Source organism: Odocoileus virginianus, chromosome 20 (genome assembly GCF_023699985.2).
Source record: "Odocoileus virginianus isolate 20LAN1187 ecotype Illinois chromosome 20, Ovbor_1.2, whole genome shotgun sequence".
Lineage (NCBI taxonomy): Eukaryota > Metazoa > Chordata > Mammalia > Artiodactyla > Cervidae > Odocoileus > Odocoileus virginianus.
Window position 1 is genome coordinate 4,891,519 of NC_069693.1, and position 18,283 is coordinate 4,909,801.

The 18,283-nt window shown below is 51.7% G+C and overlaps 2 protein-coding genes and 1 long non-coding RNA gene across 5 annotated transcripts; 2 read left to right on the plus strand and 1 right to left on the minus strand.

Moving 5' to 3' along the window:
• Positions 1-3,402: 3,402 nt before the first annotated feature.
• Positions 3,403-9,191, plus strand: KLK9 (kallikrein related peptidase 9). Its single transcript, XM_020890490.2, has 5 exons — positions 3,403-3,445; positions 3,582-3,738; positions 6,228-6,493; positions 8,260-8,396; positions 9,039-9,191. Exons 1-5 carry the CDS (start codon positions 3,403-3,405, stop codon positions 9,189-9,191), a joined length of 756 nt encoding a protein of 251 aa, XP_020746149.2.
• On the minus strand, positions 6,698-10,925 carry LOC110135445 (uncharacterized). 3 transcript variants are annotated; one of them, XR_011482013.1, is made up of 6 exons: positions 10,812-10,925; positions 10,340-10,488; positions 9,478-9,585; positions 9,156-9,341; positions 8,030-8,451; positions 6,698-7,258 (listed from the first exon to the last, which is right to left on the minus strand). It is a non-coding gene; the product is annotated as an uncharacterized lncRNA (long non-coding RNA). The 3 variants fall into 3 exon arrangements; XR_011482011.1 differs by lacking the exon at positions 6,698-7,258 and having other exon boundaries at positions 7,333-8,451; positions 10,812-10,924; XR_011482012.1 differs by lacking the exons at positions 6,698-7,258; positions 9,478-9,585 and having other exon boundaries at positions 7,333-8,451; positions 10,812-10,922.
• Positions 10,851-16,636, plus strand: KLK8 (kallikrein related peptidase 8). The gene is made up of 6 exons (XM_020890489.2): positions 10,851-10,990; positions 11,407-11,484; positions 11,919-12,078; positions 12,266-12,525; positions 14,414-14,547; positions 16,431-16,636. The coding sequence occupies exons 2-6, from the start codon at positions 11,415-11,417 to the stop codon at positions 16,584-16,586; spliced, it is 780 nt and encodes a 259-aa protein (XP_020746148.1). The 5' UTR covers positions 10,851-10,990; positions 11,407-11,414; the 3' UTR covers positions 16,587-16,636.
• The last annotated feature ends 1,647 nt before the right edge of the window (positions 16,637-18,283 follow it).

Here is an 18,283-nt window from a genome sequence, read left to right on the forward strand (position 1 = left end):
CCTCTCCCTTACCTCAGTTGCTAAGTTTACGCAAAGAAGCCCTCTGAAATTTAAGGGAAATATTTTGGTTTCTTGGTTAGATCCATCCCCATCCAATTCCATCTCTATACCACATCTCCATTCTTATTGGCTGATCCAACAACCAGACATTCCAACTCCATCCCCTCCCCTCTCCTCCCCTAAATTGGCTTTGAGCTTTTTGCCCTGAAAATTTGAGATGAGGGGGTTCTTGTCCTCTCCCTGATACTGTCTCTGTGCAAATATTCCCATGCTAGGGGCTAAATGCGACTTCCCAGGTGGTGCTTATGGTAAAGAATCCACCTGCCAATGCAGGAGACACGGGTTTGATCCCGGGGTCAGGAAGATCCCCTGGAGGAGGAGATGGCAACCCACTTCAGTATTCTTGCCTGGATAATCCCACAGACAGAGGAGCCTGGCACGCTACAGTCCATGGGGCCACAGAGAGTTGGACATAACTGAGTGCATAGAACAGGGGCTGTTATACACAGAATCCAAGCAGAGCTAACGGAAGTCCAGGTGTCTCCTCCCCTGAGCCTGGACTTTAGAGTGGTAACACAAGTGGAACACACGCACAATAGAAGTTTTCTAACCTGCACAGGTTATTTTGTTTTCTCTTCCCAACATCAGTTTATTGAGCACCAGTTGTATGGCATGCTCACTACTGCGTGCTGAGAACACGGTGGTGACCACAAGGCCCCTGCCCCGCACCCCCACAGATCCCACGGAAGACTGGGGCACAGCGTTTGAGCAGAGTCGACACAGCTGTCTTCCACTGTTTCCCCACCCCTATTAGCACACCCAGGAAGCGCCAATGAGGCATATCAGTTGAGCTTATTATGTAAGAATCAGAGTGAAGAAGGTGGGAACTCGAAAACTCGATTCATTTTTAAAGGCAATTCACCCATTCCTTTAGTCACATCATAAGTGTTTATTGAGCTGTGTGCCATGCCAGGTCCCAGAGATGAATCAGACTAGGCTCTACCCTCAAGGAGCTGCTAGTCTGGTCCAGGAGGCAGGCAAGCCTTACATTCTTGTCATTCAGGTCCCTGTTCAAAGTCACTTCCTCAAGGAGGCCTTCCAGGATTTCCCTGGCTGAAAGCTTCTCCCCACTGTAAACCTCCGCACTGGTCACTAATCCATCGCTCTGTGTATTTCTTTTGCAGCACTTGTTATAGCAAAAATGATCTCAGTATCTGTTTACTCCATAATGGTCTGTCTCCTTCCCCTCACCCAGTCAATTTGGGCAAGGACTCTGATTTATTCACTGTGGTTTTCTAAGCACCTAATCTGATGCCTGACACACACAAGGCATTCAACGCATTGCCAAATTAACAAATAACACAAAATGATCAATGATGTAACAGAAGAAGGCCCAGGGTTTCCCAAGAGGACCTGAAGACTCCTTCTGAAGGAATCAGGGAAGGCTTCTCAGATGAGGGGACATATGCATGGGGTTTTAAGGGATAAGTAGGAGTTCACCAAGTAGAGAAGGAAATATATTTCTGTAACTCACTGGGTGACTTGAGCAAAATACTTGAGTGCTATCTCTACCTCAGCTATCTCCACTGTGAAATAGAGATTAGTTAGACTCTTGTGAGAATGTAGTGAGAAAACATACGTGAAATGTTGACCCAACTGCCAGCAAAGAATAAATAGTCAAAAAAAGCTGGCTATCAAAATATTCTTTAAAGCAGTTATTATGGCACTTAGCACAGAGCGGGTGTTCAGTCTCTGGTCTCAAGGACCTCCCAGTCTGCAGAGAATATAAGGCAACTGTAGTCATGGATAATCTGTATTATGATGGAGGCAGTGCAGGGCTCTGTAGAAGGGGGACAGGCATGTTTATTGAAAGCCTTCCACTGTTGTGCTTCATATGTGTTAATCCTCCCACAACCCCAGTTATGATTGCTACTTAGTAGATGGAGCAACTGAGAGAGGTTCAGTGACTTGCCCAAGATCACACACTTAACAATTACCAGCACTGAGGTTTGGACCCAAATGGTCCAGTTCCAGAGTCCATGCTCCAAACCACTACATCCTGGTGAGGTGTACACATTCAAGGGAGCCCAGACCCAGCTGAATCATAAGTCTTACAGCAACAGAACATAGAAGGGCCAGGGTGGAAGTGCCCGGTGTGGAAAAGATGTTCTCTGCCTGGAGGAATCAGAGAAGACTTCCTGGAGGAGGGGGCATTTAGGTTGGGTCATGAAGGATGAGTAGGAGTTCACTACTAAGAAGTATATGGAGAAAGACATTCACTCATTCAATTAACATCTCCTAAGGCCTCCCATGAGCCCACCCTTGAACAGGGTGATGCGAGGAACACAGAGATGAGTCAGATCTGGGTTTGGCCCTCAAGGGACTGCTCATCTGGTGAGAAGGAGGGATGGAGAGAGAGGCAGGGGACATGGGGTGATATGAAGGACACTGGAAAGGAGATGGGTAGAAAAGAAACAAGACCATGTTCTCAGGACTTAGCCAAGATCTGGTGGTATTAATGGGAAAAGTGCTTAGTACCAGCTAGGTTGGGCACCTGGATCCTTGGGGTGGTAAAGATGTGGAAACGGAAGTAGGTTATGACAAGAGTAGGTTAACCCAGATGGGATCATATTTCTCAACCTCCTGGGAGAGGCCTTTATCCTCGTGGGAAGGGGCCAAGCCCCGGTGCCAGGGAGGGTTCTGTGGGTGTGTAGCTCCCTTTGTGGTCTCTGCCACTCCAGACAGCGTTTCTGTCTCTTTTTCTTTTTCTTGCTGCATCTTTCAGTGTCTTTGTCTCCCTGGGTTTTTTTTTCTTTCTCCCTCTTTCCCTACCTCACCCCCATCCTGCCGTCTAGTTTGCCAGCATCTTCCATCTGAGTCCTGATTCTTTCTCCCACTCCTAGCCTGATTCCCTGGAGTTCTTGCTAGGTAACACTCCAGCCTGCCGAGTGTGTTGGTCCCAGCCCACTGCAACTTCATTCAAAATGAACTTGCTTCCACCCTAGGACTCCACCTTAGGGATCTTCCTTCCTCCTTTCTCTCTTCCTCCTCCAGGCCACAGAATATCCTGTAACCAGATGCTGCCACCCCGAAGCCAGGGCGAATCAGGGCTGCCCTCTCCAGAGAAACCACCTGAGAAGGACTGTCTCATCCACGGCCCCTCCCCCATTGCGCCAGACCCCTGATGCTGCCGGCCCCTGGCTCATCCTGACAAAGGGTCTACCGGTGCAGTCTGCCTCCCCACGGCCCCCAGTCAAGGCCCCTGGGCTTCCCCCTCCTCCCCAGGACATGTCCCAACCCAGATTAATCATGGGGCGGCCCCAAGGAGGAAGACAGTATGGCTTACCATAAAGAAGCAGGGACACTGAGCACAGGCTTGAAGATCCAGGCACCCCAGAGGTCATGAGGCTGGGATTCCTCTGTGCTCTGCTCTCCCTCCTGGAAGGTGAGGTTCCCGCCAGCATGCTCCCCTGCATGGCCCCCCGCCGGGACCCTTCCATCAGGCCCTCTGTCTAGCCTCTCTCCTCGAGCCCTGCCACCTGGCTCTCTGATAACCCTTCTGCCTCCCGTCCCCACCCCAGGGCAGGGCTGGGCAGACACCCGAGCCATCGGGGCCAAGGAATGTCGCCCCAACTCACAGCCCTGGCAGGCTGGGCTGTTCTACCTCACCCACCTCTTCTGCGGGGCGACCCTCATCAGTGACCGCTGGCTGCTCACAGCTGCCCACTGCCGCAAACGGTGAGTGACCCGGACGGATGGGGCTGGAGGTCAGGAAAGAGAGAGAGGGGCCAGGGACCTCTGTTGAGGAGGGAGGGAGCCGTGGGCAGGAAGGGCCGAGCCTCCACCTCTGTTCCCCAAGTTCATCTCCTAGAGTGACAGAGAGTTGACTCTAAATTCTAGCATCTTAAAGAAGCTGGTCCTCAGGGTGAGATTTTGAAACTTCGACTCTTAGGTGAGTTCCCTGGTGGTTCACACCATAAAGAATCCGCCTGCCAAGCAGGAGACCTGGTTCTGTCCCTGGGTCGGGAAGATCCCCTGGAGGAGGGAAGGCAACCCACTCCAGTGTTCTTGCCTGGAAAATTCCATAGACAAAGGAGCCTGGTGGGCTATAATCCATGGGGTCGCAGAGTTGGACATTACTGATCATCTTCACTCACTCAGACTCCTAGATGCCTAGACTCTGACCTGGAAAAATCCAGAGCCATACATTCCTAAAATCTTGCATCCAAGGATATTTTACACTAATGTAAGTAAGCAATTACATTAGTGATGTTGCTGAATTGGAGAAACATAGATTCAGGGACAGGTAGAATCTGAGTAGTCTAGAGCAGCACTATCCAATGGAAATAGAACCCTAACCACATAGGAAAGATTAAGTTTTCTAGCAGACACACCAAAAAGGCAAAAAAAAAAAAAAAAAGTAAAATTAATTTTAATAGCAGATTTAACTTGCCATACTCAAAATGTTATTTCAACATGGAATCAATTTTAAAGACTTATGAATGACATAGTTTAGTCTTTTTTTTTTTTTAATACTAAGCCTTTGAAACCAGGCTTGCATTTTACAAGTATGTTGCATCTCCATTTGGACTAGCCACATTTAAGCGCTCAATCACTGTGTCAGATAGCTCAACCCTAGAATCTTAGATTCAAAGTGCTCTACCTAGGTTCATTGAGTAGAGAAGCTCATAGTCTCAGAATTTCTGAATTACAGTGTCCTAGAATACTGTGGTTTGTAGAATTCTAGAATCTTGAACCAAGAGAATTCTAGATTATGTTCGTACATGTCTAGAATCTGGTGGATTTACTATTCCTGCATACTACCATTCAAGATTTCTAAAATTCCCAAAGTGTTAACCAAGAGAATTCGAGAGTTTCAAACTATTTGAAACCTAAATTCTTACATTTCTAAAAATCAAAGATTTCTAGATTTCTAGAATGATGAAATTCTAGTTTTACTGTCCCAGAATATTAGAACCCTACGTGTTTATGTCCTAGATTTAATTCAGATAATTTAAAAATCCTAGACTTTTTGATTCAGGGAAATCAAAAACATTAGAATCTCAAATTCTTAAGATACTAGAGCTTGAGCCTCACAGAATTCTAAAATTGTGGGTTTCCAAGGCATTAGAACCTTAGAATTTTAGAATCTTAGATTCTGGGCATTCTAATAGAATTCTAGAATCTACCTGGTGCAGAAATCCTTTTTATATTATCTGGGGAAAGGGGCCATCACTCCTGTTGGATATTTTCCCTCAAGAAATGAAGCATAGGGGCTACCCAGGCTGCTCTGTGAGAATTTCCCATCATACACCACTCTTTTAGCTCAGGCCTGTACATCAGGCTAGGAAAACAATGGCCACATTTCAGTACCAAAGACAGAGGGGAGAAGCAGAAATACGGAGATGCAGGAGATTCAGGAGCAGGGACAAGTCGGGGCTGTGGGGTGGGGTTGGGGCTGGTTTCCCAGACCCAGAAACCACGGCAACAGTGTGACAGAGAGGGAAAAGACAGAGCTAACACCTTACAGTCTTCAAACCCTGAGTTCTCAATCATTAGCCTGGTCCCTAGTGTCAGAGGCCAGGGGTTGGGGGATGGACATGTAGGTCCCTGGCTGCCAGAGCAGAGCAAGTGGGCTCTGTCACCACAGGAAGAGGGTTTGAGACTGGATTTCAGGAAGAAGTGCATTGAGAGATGAGGGATATAGCAGACAGGAAAAGTCTGAGGCCACGAATGAGCCTAGCTTGGGGATTTTCCGTATCCCACCCTTTCCACGTACACACACACACACGGAAAGACACAGCGCCACACCCCACAGAAGCCACCAGACCTGTGGGTGCAGGTTGTAGGGCTGTCGTGGGGTGATGGGCGGAGGCCTCACCTCCCTCCATGGTTCCAGGGGACCCAGGTCACCACTGGGGCTCCAGGTGGGGCAGAGAGGAAGGTGGTTCACTTGACATGGGGCTAAGAAGAGGTGTGAGCTTTGGGGGAGAGCTATGAAGGTAGAGGCAGACAAAGGGATGGAGTGGGAGGCAGGGGCCCAGAGAGGGTGTGTGCCTTGCTTAAAGTCACACAGCACTGTGGGTCACGTAGAGATGACAAGGGCGCAGAGAGGGTGTATGGCTTGTGGAGGGTCATCCAGCATCCCAGTGGTCAGAATAAAGAGGATCAGGGCCCAGAAGACACTTCGCCTTCTCCCACCTTGACCTCTGACACCTGTCCAACAGGTATCTGTGGGTCCGCCTCGGGGAGCACCACCTCTGGAAATGGGAGGGTCCGGAGCAGCTGTTCCGGGCCACAGACTTCTTCCCTCACCCTGGGTTCAACCAGGACCTCACCGCCCAGGACCACAACGATGACATCATGTTGGTCCGTCTGCCCCGGAAGGCGCATCTAGGCCCTGCCGTGCAGCCCCTCAACCTCAGCCAGACCTGCGTCTCCCCCGGCACCGAGTGCCTCATCTCAGGCTGGGGGGCCGTGTCTAGTCCTAACGGTACAGCCTCACCCGCCGCAGACATCCTGATGTCTCATGCCGGGGGTCTGAAACCCCTCTCTGTCTCTGTCTCTGCTTTTCCATCTCTATGTTCTATCTGTCTATCATCTATCTATGCATCCATATATTTCATCAGATCTAAATGCTATGAATGATAAGATGCACCATTATCTTACAACCCACTAAGAATGAGAAAAAGAAAAACAGGTTTCAGCCATCCTTTTCTTACAAGATACATGGAAGTACCTATAGCTAAAAAGACACATTTGCAATTGTTTTCACTTATCTTCTTTTTTAAAAAATTTTATTCCTTCTTATTTATTTTTGGTTTTTGTTGCTGTGCCAGGGCTTTCTCTAGTTGTGGCGAGCTGGGGCTCCTCTCTAGTTGTGGTGTGCAGACTTCTCTTGTTGCGGAGCGCAGGCTCTGGGGTACATGGGTTCAGTGACTGCAGCTCACAGGGTCTAGAGAGCAGGCTCAGAAGTTGTAGTACACGGGCTTAGTTGCCCCACGACAAATGGAATCTTCCCAGAGCAGGGATCGAACCCGCGTTCCCTGCACTGGCAGATGGATTCATAACCACTGGACCACCAGGGAAGTCTCCATCCATCCCTGTATGACATCATTTACTGGAAGGCACATCCTGATTTCAGAGATGTTTACTTGTGAAAATACATGCATCTCAGAACTGAAATAAGGTCTATGTCACTCGGAGTCAGAAATCAGCACATCCATTAGTCAAATTCGGCTTCCCACGGCAGTACTGGCTTTCAAAGGGCCATGAAAATAAACAAAAACAAAAACGTCGGTTTGTGGCTGCCAACAGTTAAAACCTGAGCAATGTGATACAAAAGCCAAGTTTATTGATTTGCTTGAAAAATTCAAAACTGACAATGCTGGGTCCGTATTTCTAAAATAACGACCACTGTTGGGCAGAATTTGGCACAGTTCAGTGGAGGCTGTGCCCTTCAGCCAACACACGGGTACTTTGGTTCACTGCATCTCACCCCCAAGGACCACTGTTTCCCTAGACAGCCCCTCCCCAACTTCCCCATCTCTATCTAGTCTTTATCTCAGTCTCTGCCAACGGCTATCTCACTGTAAACGTCTCCTCCCCTTGATCTCACTACTTTCTCCCTGGATGTCTCTTGGTCTGTTTATTTATTTACAATTTTTTTTATTGTATTTGTTTCTGTCGCTGCATGCAGGCGTTCTCTGGTTTCAGAGAGCTGGGAGTTACCCTGCAGCTGTGATGCTCAGGCTTCTAATTGTGGTGGCTGACCCAGGCGGAGCACGTGGCCTTCATAGTTGCAGCATGTGGGATCTGGCTCCCTGAGCAGGGGTCGAACCTGGGCCCCCTGCATTGGGAATGTGGAGTCTTAGCCAACTGCACCACCAGGGAATTCCCATCTCTGAGTCTGTTTCTCCCTATTTCTTCACTGCCTCCTCTGAGAGTTCTCTTTCCCCTCCAGTGGTCTCTGTCTCCCACCATGGTCCCTCTTTTTCTCTGTGTGGATTTTATACCTATCTCTTCTCACCTCTTGGCCCTCTGCATCTTTCTCTGTCTCTCCGGCCCTCTCCCCTTCGTCCCCATCTGTCTCTCCTCCAAGCTGTGATCCTGTTGCTTTGTCACTTGTTCCTGTCTTGGAGAGTCTGGAGAGTCTTGTGCTGTGGGGCGGTGGGTCCGTCTTCGAAAAGCGGGGGGAGGGGGAGGGCTGAGTTGCGAGGAGGCAGCTGCTGACCTTTTACCGACCTGCTTTCCCAACAGTGGAGTACCCACTGACGCTGCAGTGTGCCAACATCAGCATCCTGGAGCCCCGGCTCTGCCATCGGGCGTACCCAGGCCACATCTCTGACAGCATGCTCTGCGCCGGCCTGTGGGAGGGGGGCCGGGGCTCCTGCCAGGTGAGACCTGCTCTGGGAAGGATGGGGGTGGGTGTTCTGCAGCAACTCCGGGGTCCTGGGGGAGAAGAGAGTTGGAGCCCCAGACTTCCGAGAACAGAACATGGAAGGATCTGGGATACCCGGGTCCTGGGAAGGGGTGGGAAGGCGGGGAACCAATCCTGTCAGGATTCCTGGACCCAAAAGAGGAGGGGACTAGGGGTTGGACTCTATGTCCTGGGAGAAGAGGGCTTAGGATCCACGATGCTAGGTCCTGGGGGGAGGTGGAGGCCATGAGATTTTACTCCTGCATCTTTGGGCTTCCCAGGTGGTTCAGCGGTAAAGAATCCACCTGCCAATGCAGGAGACACAGGGGACGTGGGTTCCATCCCTAGGCTGCAGGAGGAAATGGCAACCCTCTCCAGTATTCTTGCTGGAAAAATTCCATGGACAGAGGAGCCTGACGGGCTACAGTCCACGGGGTCACAAAGCAATTGGACATGACTGAGCCCGCACAGGTGGACTGAGGGAGGAGGGACTGGAGACCCAGACGCCTGGGTTCTGGAGGAGAAGGGAACTGGAAGCTTCCTCGGAGGAAGAAAATGCCTTGTGTCAGGTCCTGAGTAGACCGACCTAACTGTTTCTCTGCTCCTGTTACGCGTGCAGGGGGACTCTGGGGGCCCCTTGGTTTGCAATGGGACCCTGGCCGGTGTGGTGTCCGGAGGCTCGGAACCCTGCTCCAGACCCCGGCGCCCTTCCGTCTATACAAGCGTGTGCCACTACCTGGACTGGATCCAAGAAACCATGGAGAACAACTGAGCCCTCGCGCCTTGGACGACCAGGAGAGGAGGATGGGTGCAGGGCAGGCGGATTTGCAAGACTCCAGTCTCGACGGTCTTCGCCCCTGGCCTCAGCTGGCCTGGAGACGCCTTCTGGATATTCAAGTTCCCAGTTTCTGGATATTCAGACCTGTCAGATTCAAACTGTCAGATATTCAGACAGTTCCCCAGATATTCAGAGAGTTCCCCGTGAACTGTATAGCTGCCTCCCAGTTGAAAGGAGCGGGGAGACACCTCCATCCCTCTTGGCCGCATCTCTGACTCACCGGGAACTGGCACCGCTCCCATAAAATAGCGCCCCCTGCGGTCTACCTCGGGAAAGACATCCACTAAATAGCTTCTCTAGGTGCTTCCCTGGTGGGAAAAGAATCCGCCTGTCAATGCAGGAGACTTGGGTTAGATCCTTGGTCTGGGAAGAAGAGTCCCACGTGCCCGGGATTAACTAAGTCCGGGAGCCACAACAACTGCGCCTGCGCTCTGGAGTCCAGGGACTGCAACGCTGAGCCCACCGTGCCCGCCGCAGCTACAGAAGCTGGGGCACCGACAGCCGGGGCTCCACAACAGGAGAAAAGCCCAGGCAGCAAGGAGAATCCAGCACAGACCCAAATAAATAAGTTAATTAATAAACAGCGTCTCCCTCCAGAGCTTTGTCCAATGAGATTTCCCCTTACGGCCCCACCTCCTTCGTCAGCGACCCCGCCTTACTGGAGGGTCCCTTCCCCCAAGTGGAACTCAGGCAGTGGGTCAGTCTCTGCCCACTCCCCCCATCCCGCACCATGGCCCCTTCCTGGGCGTGTCCAGGGTGTTCATCTTAGCGGGGACCGACCGGGAGGAGAGAAGTTGGGAGAAGGGCTCAGTCCCGCCCGATCTAAGGGATAATTTTTGCATTAAACGTGCGGAGTCCTGCCTTCCTTCTGCGGGTTTTGTAGGACAAAAGATGGGCATCGGGTGCGCGATAGAGGGCAAGAGGGAACACGGCCGCTGCGTTGCAATTCCCCATAAGCCCGGAGTAGGTCCTGCCTAGGTCTGTCCTCATCAGCCCTATTGCAGCAAGGCTCCTGGGCTCTGCTTGGGCCAGTCCCGTCGCCCCCAGGGGAAGGGGAAACCAGGTCACAGCGCCTCCCAAACCTGCCTTCCCGGAATCTGGACCTCGCAGGGGGCCGCCAGAGGGTGGGGCGCCCCGCCCTCAGAAGTTGGGACCCAGAAGACGGTCTTGTCTCCCATTCGGGTTTTTGGCAGCCCCCTCCTCCCACAAAAACCGAGGCTCCGAATTTCTCCTTCAAAAAAAAAAAAACAAAACACAACATGAAGAATTCCGCCTCCAGCGCCTTCTTGCTCAGACCTCAAATCCAGGCCTCCATCCCCCTCCTCCCTCTGACCCAGGGGTCCAGACCCCCAGCCCCCTTCTCCCTCAGACCCAGGAGCCCAGGACCCCAGCCCCTCCTCCCTCAGCTCCAGAAGTCTGGGCACCCATTCCTTTCTGTTTCAGCTCCTGGAGTCACAGTACTAAGCTCCTTCCCTCCAAGACCTCAAGAGCTGGAGATTCCAACCCCTGCTCCCTCTAGATCTCCCGTTCAGCCCCCCAGCCTCTCAGCCATACCCAGGGTTCCAGTTCCTCAGCACTCTGCCGGCTCCCTGGTGGGAGGAGTCAGATCGGGAGGCGGGCTGTTCCGGTTAAAAGGCTCCAGGATCTTGTACCAGGCACGCAGTGCTGAAGCACTGGGAGCTCTTCCTCTGGGCCCGAATCAGTAGGTGACCCCGCCCCCTGAATTCTATAAGGTGAGATGCCAAAGTTCTCAGGCACAGGGCATCAGACCCCTGCCCCCTCCCCCAGAACCTCAGATCCCTTCTTCCTTGGAGACCCAGCAACCAGCACCCCAGCCCCATGCTTTCCAGGACGTGGGAGTCTCAGCTCCCGGCTGGGTCTTCCTTCAGACCCAGGAGTCGGAGACCCTGACTCCCTCCCTCCTTGGAATGTGGGAATCCAACCCCATGGGCTCCCAGCAACTCAGATTCAGCAATCTGGAGCCCCATTTCATTCTTCAGACCTGAGACTCTGGGTCCTCAGCTCCTGCTTCCTGCAAGACCCAGAAGAATGGTTCAGGGTCTTGTTTCTCCCCACCTCAACCCCGAGATCCCCAGGGTTTTGGTCTACTCCTTCCTCCCCGCCTCAGCCCTGTCCTCTTGTCTCCCAGGCCCCACCATGGGATGCCCCTCACCTGCTGCAGTCTTGATCTGGATGCTCCTGCCCTTGCTGCTGGAATCCCGGGCAGGTGAGAGGGCCCAGAGGCATCGGTGGAGCACGTGAGCCTGGGGGGACACCGTCTTGGTGCCTGTGGCGGCGTGTGGGGAGATGGGGAGTGTGAGATGGGGAGCTCCCATGGGGTTTCCAGAGGGTGGAGGCCTGGTACACGTGGCAGCAGCTAGGAATGTGTTAGTCTCTGCTGGGTATTGCAGGAGCGCACCAAAGCCAGTGGGGCTGCCTGCCGAGGGGCGCAGACATTCACGCGAGTCTCCGGGGCGGGTGCACGCAGGTCAGGTGTGTGACTCCGTGTCTGGTGACTCATGGCCTTCCACAGGGGTACGTGTGCATCTGTGCAGCAGCACGTGCAAGCCGGGCGGCAGACGCCGGAGGAGGGTGTGTGCGTGTGTATCTGTTTGAACGCACCGTGTTTTCCTGCCCCAAACTTCTCCCTCCTGCCTCCAGGACACTTGAGGGCACAGGAGAGCAAGGTGCTGGAAGGCAAGGAGTGCAAGCCCCACTCTCAGCCGTGGCAGACGGCCTTGTTCCAGGGCGTCCGGCTCGTCTGCGGGGGTGTTCTCATAGCGGACAAATGGGTTCTTACAGCAGCCCACTGTCAAAAGAAGTGAGTGGATTCCTGCAGCAGAGGTGGTGGAGAAAGAGCGGGCTGGGGCTTTGCTTCAGGAGGGGTGAGCTGGGGACCGGGACTCTGAGAATGGAAGTCTGAGAGAAGAGGGGACTTGGGTCTCAGAGAGGAGGGGGCTGGGAGCCCGGATCCCTGCCCGGGTGCCCAACCACCCCCATCATCACAGGAAATACACGGTCCGCGTGGGAGAGCACAGCCTGAAGAATAAGGATGAGTCAGAACAAGAGAGGGCCGTGGCTCAGTCCATCCCGCACCCCTGCTACAACAACAGCAACAACGACCACAGCTACGACGTGATGCTCATTCAGCTACGTGGTCGGGTACCCCTGGGGCCCAAAGTGAAGCCCATCAAGCTGGCGGATCACTGCCCTCAAGTTGGCCAGAAGTGCATCATCTCAGGCTGGGGCACTGTCACCAGCCCCCTAGGTAGTGGGAGGGAGAGGAGGAGCTGGTTGGCCCAGTGGACCCCAAGCCATTGGCGATGCTTTGCCTCTAGAGCAGATGAGGAAGGGAACGTGACTGTGAGGTTGACAGTCACAGGTGGTTCACATTAGAAACCTTCAAGACCAGAATGTTGATAGGCATGATGGGGGATAAAGGAAACAGATTGTTTAATAGGGCTCAGAAAAGTGGATGGATGAATGAAGAGTGGATGAGTGAATGCATGGTCCTTTAAGGTGGAGAGTTATGAGACTTTTTGTGGTAGAGAAAGTCAAAGTGTTCGTCACTAGTCGAGCCTGACTCTTTGTGACCCCATGGACTGCAGCCCGCCAGGATCCTGTGTCCGTGGAATTCTCCAGGCGAGAATACTGGAGTGCGTAGCCATTACCTTCTCCAGGGGATCTTTCTGACCCAGAGATTGAACCCGGGACTCCTGCATTGGCAGGCAAATTCTTTACCGTCTGAACCACCAGGGAAGCCCTATTTTCTTGTTCAGAGTTTTACATAATCTTCACAACAGACTTGGGATACAGGGACTCAGTGGCCAGGAAAACAGTCTCCCTCTTCTCCATCTTGAACCCAAGATTCTGGCCCCAGATCTTGTCACAACCAGGAGTCCAGGCCTTTTCTCCCCCAGGACACTCAGTCTAGATACCCAGCTCCCTCCTCTTTCTTGACTCAAGTCTGGACTCCACTGAGGTCCTCCCTCTGGGACTTCAGAGTTCAGAGAGGCCTTTGCCTTGCTTCACAATGAAGAGATTGGGGCTCAGCTCAGAGGTGATGTGATTTGCTAGGAAAGCAAAAATCAGGATTCATGTCCCTGCCTGTCTGACTCCTAAGAAAACAATGGGCTGCTGTGGAAACCTATCTTCTCATGAATCAGGCAGGTCAGTTCAAATCATGGTTCTGCCCCTTTTCTCTGGGCAAGTCCCTTCCCATCTCTTGACCTCAGTTTGCTCAGCTACAAAATGGGGATAATTATCCAACAGGTTTCTAAGCTCCACGAGGGCTCAGATTATATCTGTTTTCTTCACTGTGTTCTCCTAGTGTTCAGGGTGGTGACTGGGATACAGTATGTGTTTGGTAAACATTTGTTGAAGAAATGCATGGATGAAGGAATGAATGACTCCCTCCTTCCAAGAGCTCATGTGAGGATTAAATGAGATTTTGGGCATATATCTTCTGGTACATAGAGGTACCAGGTAGAATTTTTCCCTCTGAAGTCTGTTTTTCAAAGGTTAATAAGAAAAACTAGTTCCACTGCCCATCATCTATTCAGCACTTATTTTGTGAGCATCTGATATGCCCCAGGTATTATACCATACAAAGCCTTGTGGAGTTGCATGCAGGTGGGGGAATAGACAATAAACAAATACATATAAAATGAAATATTAGGTGGAGCCAAGCGCTAGAATGGAATATTACAGGGGCGAGGTGAGAGGAAAGGGAGTGATGGAGATGTGGTGTTGTAGTTAGAATAATCAGGGAAGGCTTCTAGGAAGAGGTGATATTTGGAAGAAGTAGGACCGAGCTGAGATGAAGGACCTGCTAGTCTGGGAATGGGAAGACTGGAAAGATTCAGAGGTGTCACAGAGAGGCGCTTCCAGGCCCCCCAGTCACCAGATCCTTCATTTGAAAATGACCTCAGAGCAAGAAACAAACAGTAGGGTCCGAAGGTCCTTCTGTGGGTGGAGAAAAAGAAAGAGCAGGGGCCGCGGCTTTGTTTCCTGTGATGAGAGGAGGATGTGCCCTCCTGTGAGATGTCTCAGAATGCCCTGTGCAGTTGTGGGTGCACAGACGGGAGGTTAGATCCCAACAGGGATGGAGGGAAAGGATTGCTGTCTCTGGCAACTTACAACCTCTGCTCCCTCAGAGAATTTTCCTGACACTCTCAACTGTGCAGAAGTAAAAATCATTCCCCAGGAGCAGTGTGAGAAAGCCTACCCAGGGCAAGTCACGGATAGCATGGTCTGTGCCAGCGACAGCAGTGGGGCTGACACGTGCCAGGTGAGTGCCTTCGGAAACTCCCTCTTTTATTTACTTATTTCTGGCTGTGCTGGGTCTCCGTGGCTTTGCTCGGGCTTTTTCTAGTTGCAGCGAACTGGGTGGGGGTGTGTGTGTGTGTTGGGGGGCGGGGGCGGCGGGCTTCCTCTTCGTTGAGGCGCGCGAGCCTCTCATTGCTCTCTTGCTGCCGAGCGCAGGCTCTAGGCCCGTGAACTCAGTAGTTACCGGACCGGCTTAGTTCCTCTGCAGCATGTGGGATCTTCCCAGGCCAGGGATCAAACCCAAGTCCCCCACGTTGGCAGGCAGATTCTTACCCACTGGGCCACCGGGGAAGTCCTGAAACTCCCTTCTTCCCTTGCTCGCCTTGCAGAGACGTGAGGCTTGGCAGTGGGGCGATCCCAAAGAGTCAGCACCCCTGTCTCTACAGAGTGGGAAGCGCGTTCAGAGGAGGCACACTCTCCCTGCAGGCTGCGCAGCGCAGGAATCAGAATAATTGAATCGTCCTTGCAGTTTCCTTGGGAACGCTTGCCAGCCGGGGAAGTTGCGGGGAGGAGAAAGGAAGTCCATGAAGGATAAGTTCTCTGCCCTCTTTCCCACTGTTAGCACCTGGAGTTTGTGCTGACTTTCCCGATGATCGTAGAGTGAGCTCCTTTTCTCCGGGTCCTGACTGCGTTCCCTAGCATGGCTGCCTTCTCCTATGACTGGCTCCTTGGGGAGAAATGCTGTCTTCCCAACTGGCCAGAGGATGGCACCGTTGATTTCGGGGCTCCCTCAGTGGGCTCCCATCCTCAAGATGACACATCTTGGGCTTTGCCACTGATACAGCACTCTCTAGCCTACTGGCTTCTAGTTCAGTCCTCACGGCTCCACTTGGATATGTCCCCGCCCCCTTTGCTAGTGATTGGTCCCTGAAGAGAATGCTTCAATGCTCCCTTTCCTATTGGCCAGGAATAGAATCATTCCCTTTCCTATTGGCCAAGAACAGAATCATTTCCATGAGTAGATCCTGCTATGGAAGCTAGTCTTTTCCAGATGATCGCTCAGAGACAATAATGTCTCCCCACATACTCCCACCTTTTCCCCTTGGGTGTATGTATATCCGCAAGAACCCGGCTCCTTTCTCCTGTGTTTTGTAACTAGATGATCTCTTCAAGATTGGCCAGGAATTGTTGTTACTGTTCAGTCTCTCAGCCGTGTCCCACTCTTTGCGACCCCATGGACTGCAGCACGCCAGGCTCCCCTGTCCTTCACTATCTCCCAGAGTTTGCTCAAACTCATGTCCATTGTGTCAGTGATGCCATCCAACCATCTCATCCTCTATCGTCCCCTTCTCCTGATGTCGGTCTTTCCCAGCATCAGGGTCTTTTCCAGTGAGTCGGCTCTTCGCATCAACTGGCCAAAATATGGAGGAGCTCAGTCTCCCTGATGTAATTGCTACTCTTGGACCCTCCAGAGAGCGTTCTCTTTCCCCGCTGATCACTGCCCTTAGACATCCTGTCTGTATCCCAACACATGGAGGCCCCACCCCTGTCTCTCATCATTGGTCCCAGGATACAAAGATCCTATGCCCGGGGAACCAATCACGTGACAGAGATGGTAGGAAATGCTGGTGTGCGTGTTTCCCTTAGTTGCTCTGTCCGTCCGACTCTTTGTGGTTCCATGGGCTGTAGCCCCCACCAGGCTCCTCTGTCCAGGGGATTCACCAGGAAAGCATGCTGGAGTGGGTAGCCATCCCCTTCTCCAGGGGATCTTCCAGACCCAGGAATGGAACCCAGGTCTCCCGCATTGTGGGCAGATTCTTTACCATCTGAGTCACCAGAGAAGCCCAGGAAATGCTGGTAATGTTTGAGCAACTTAGGTGAAAATCTTCTATTCTCCCCTTCTAGGGAGATTCTGGGGGCCCACTGGTATGCAATGGCGTTCTCCAGGGCATCACATCGTGGGGATCAGACCCCTGCGGGCGGCCTGAGAAACCTGGTGTCTACAGCAAAGTCTGCCGCTCCCTGGACTGGATTAAGAAGACCATAGGCGGCAGGGGCTGATCCCAAGACAAGCTCTAAATCTCCCTCAATAAATCACTACATCAACCTGGCTCTCTGCCTGTCTGTGCTTTGGCCCTCCTGGGAGGGGTGGCGGGGCAGAGGGTCTGCACCCTGGAGATGGAGAGATGAGAATCCCCATGGTCACTCTGCCCATCACCACTGTCCAAAATTGTTCCCCTCCTTTTTTCTGGGAGGACTTGGAGAAATGGGAGGTTAATTTCAGAGGAGAGAGAAGATGTAAGGCTTTTCAAATGTCCAATGGACTGGCCTGTGAGAGACCATTAAAAGAGTTGCTGTTCGTTTTGTTTTTTTTTTTTTTTTAACAGCTAAACTTACTAAGCTCTGGGGGGAGATGTTGTTCTGTCGTTCAGTCTTGCCTGACTCTTTGCGACCCCGTGGACTGCAGTATGCCAGGCTCCCCTGTCCTTCGCTATCTCCTGGAATTTGCTCAAATTCATGTCCATTCAGTTGGTGATGCCATCCAACCATCTCATCCTCTGTTGTCCCCTTCTCCTTCTTCCCCCAATCTTTCCCAGCATCAGGGTCTTTGCCAGTGAGCTGGCTCTTCCCATCAGGAGGCCAAAGTACTGGAGCTTCAGTCCTTCCAATGACTATCCAGGACTTATTTCCTTTAGGATTGACTGGTTTGATCTCCTTGCAGTCCAAGGGACTCTCAAGAGTCTTCTCCAGCACCACAGCTTGAAAGTATCAATTCTTTGGTGCTCAGCCTTCATTAGGGTCCAACTCTCACATCTGTACCTGACTACTGGAAAAATCATAGCTCTGTGGGGAGATTTCTCCTTATAAACTGTGAGCTATGCAGACTAGGGTCCAGGAAATATACGAATAGCTAACATATGCACCCATGAGCATTCATGAGAATAAGGCAGCACAAAAGCTGAAAGGACCTATTTATGTCAAGGAGCTTTTGCATACAAGTGGCTGAGCCACAGTTCAAACTGGTTTTATGCATAAAGGGAGATTGACTGGTTTAGGTGCTTAGGAAGGCCTTGAAGATGATTCATAATATTGGAGGAAGTGACATGGATGTCAGAGTCTCAAGTACCTGAATTGATGTGTGTGTGTGTGTATGTGCTCAGTCACATCCAACTCTTTGTGACCCCATGGACTGTAGCACCACTAGCCTCTTCTGTCCATGGAATTATCCATAGCAAGAATACTGGAGTGGGTTGTCATTTCCTACTCTAGGGTATCTTCCCAACTTAGGGATCGGACCCACGTCTTTTGCATCTCCTGGATTGGCAGGTGGATTCTTTACCTCTAGCGCCACCTGGGAAGCCCACCTGAATTGGTCAGTTAGGTCAATCATCTCTCTGTTCCTCTGTGACAATTTCTCTGTCTCCCTCCCTGCTCTCTCTGTCTCTGTTTCTCTCTCTCATATGTGTGGACTGTTTCTCATCTCGGCTCATCTCTTTTCTTCTCCCGTGGATCTCATTGCAGCCTCTATGGACAAAAGTCTTCACACTCAGGGAACATAGTAGCCTCAGACAGCCCCAGTTCAGCAAACCCAGCAGAAACAAAGATCTCTTTTCTCCCAACATCTTAATATGAATCCCAGGGAAGAATTCTGATTGGTCCAGCTTGAACTGACCACCCCCCCCCCATTGATTGGATCTATCATTATTTCTAGGGAGGAAACCATAATCTTGGCTTAACTGGACCATGTGTCTATACCA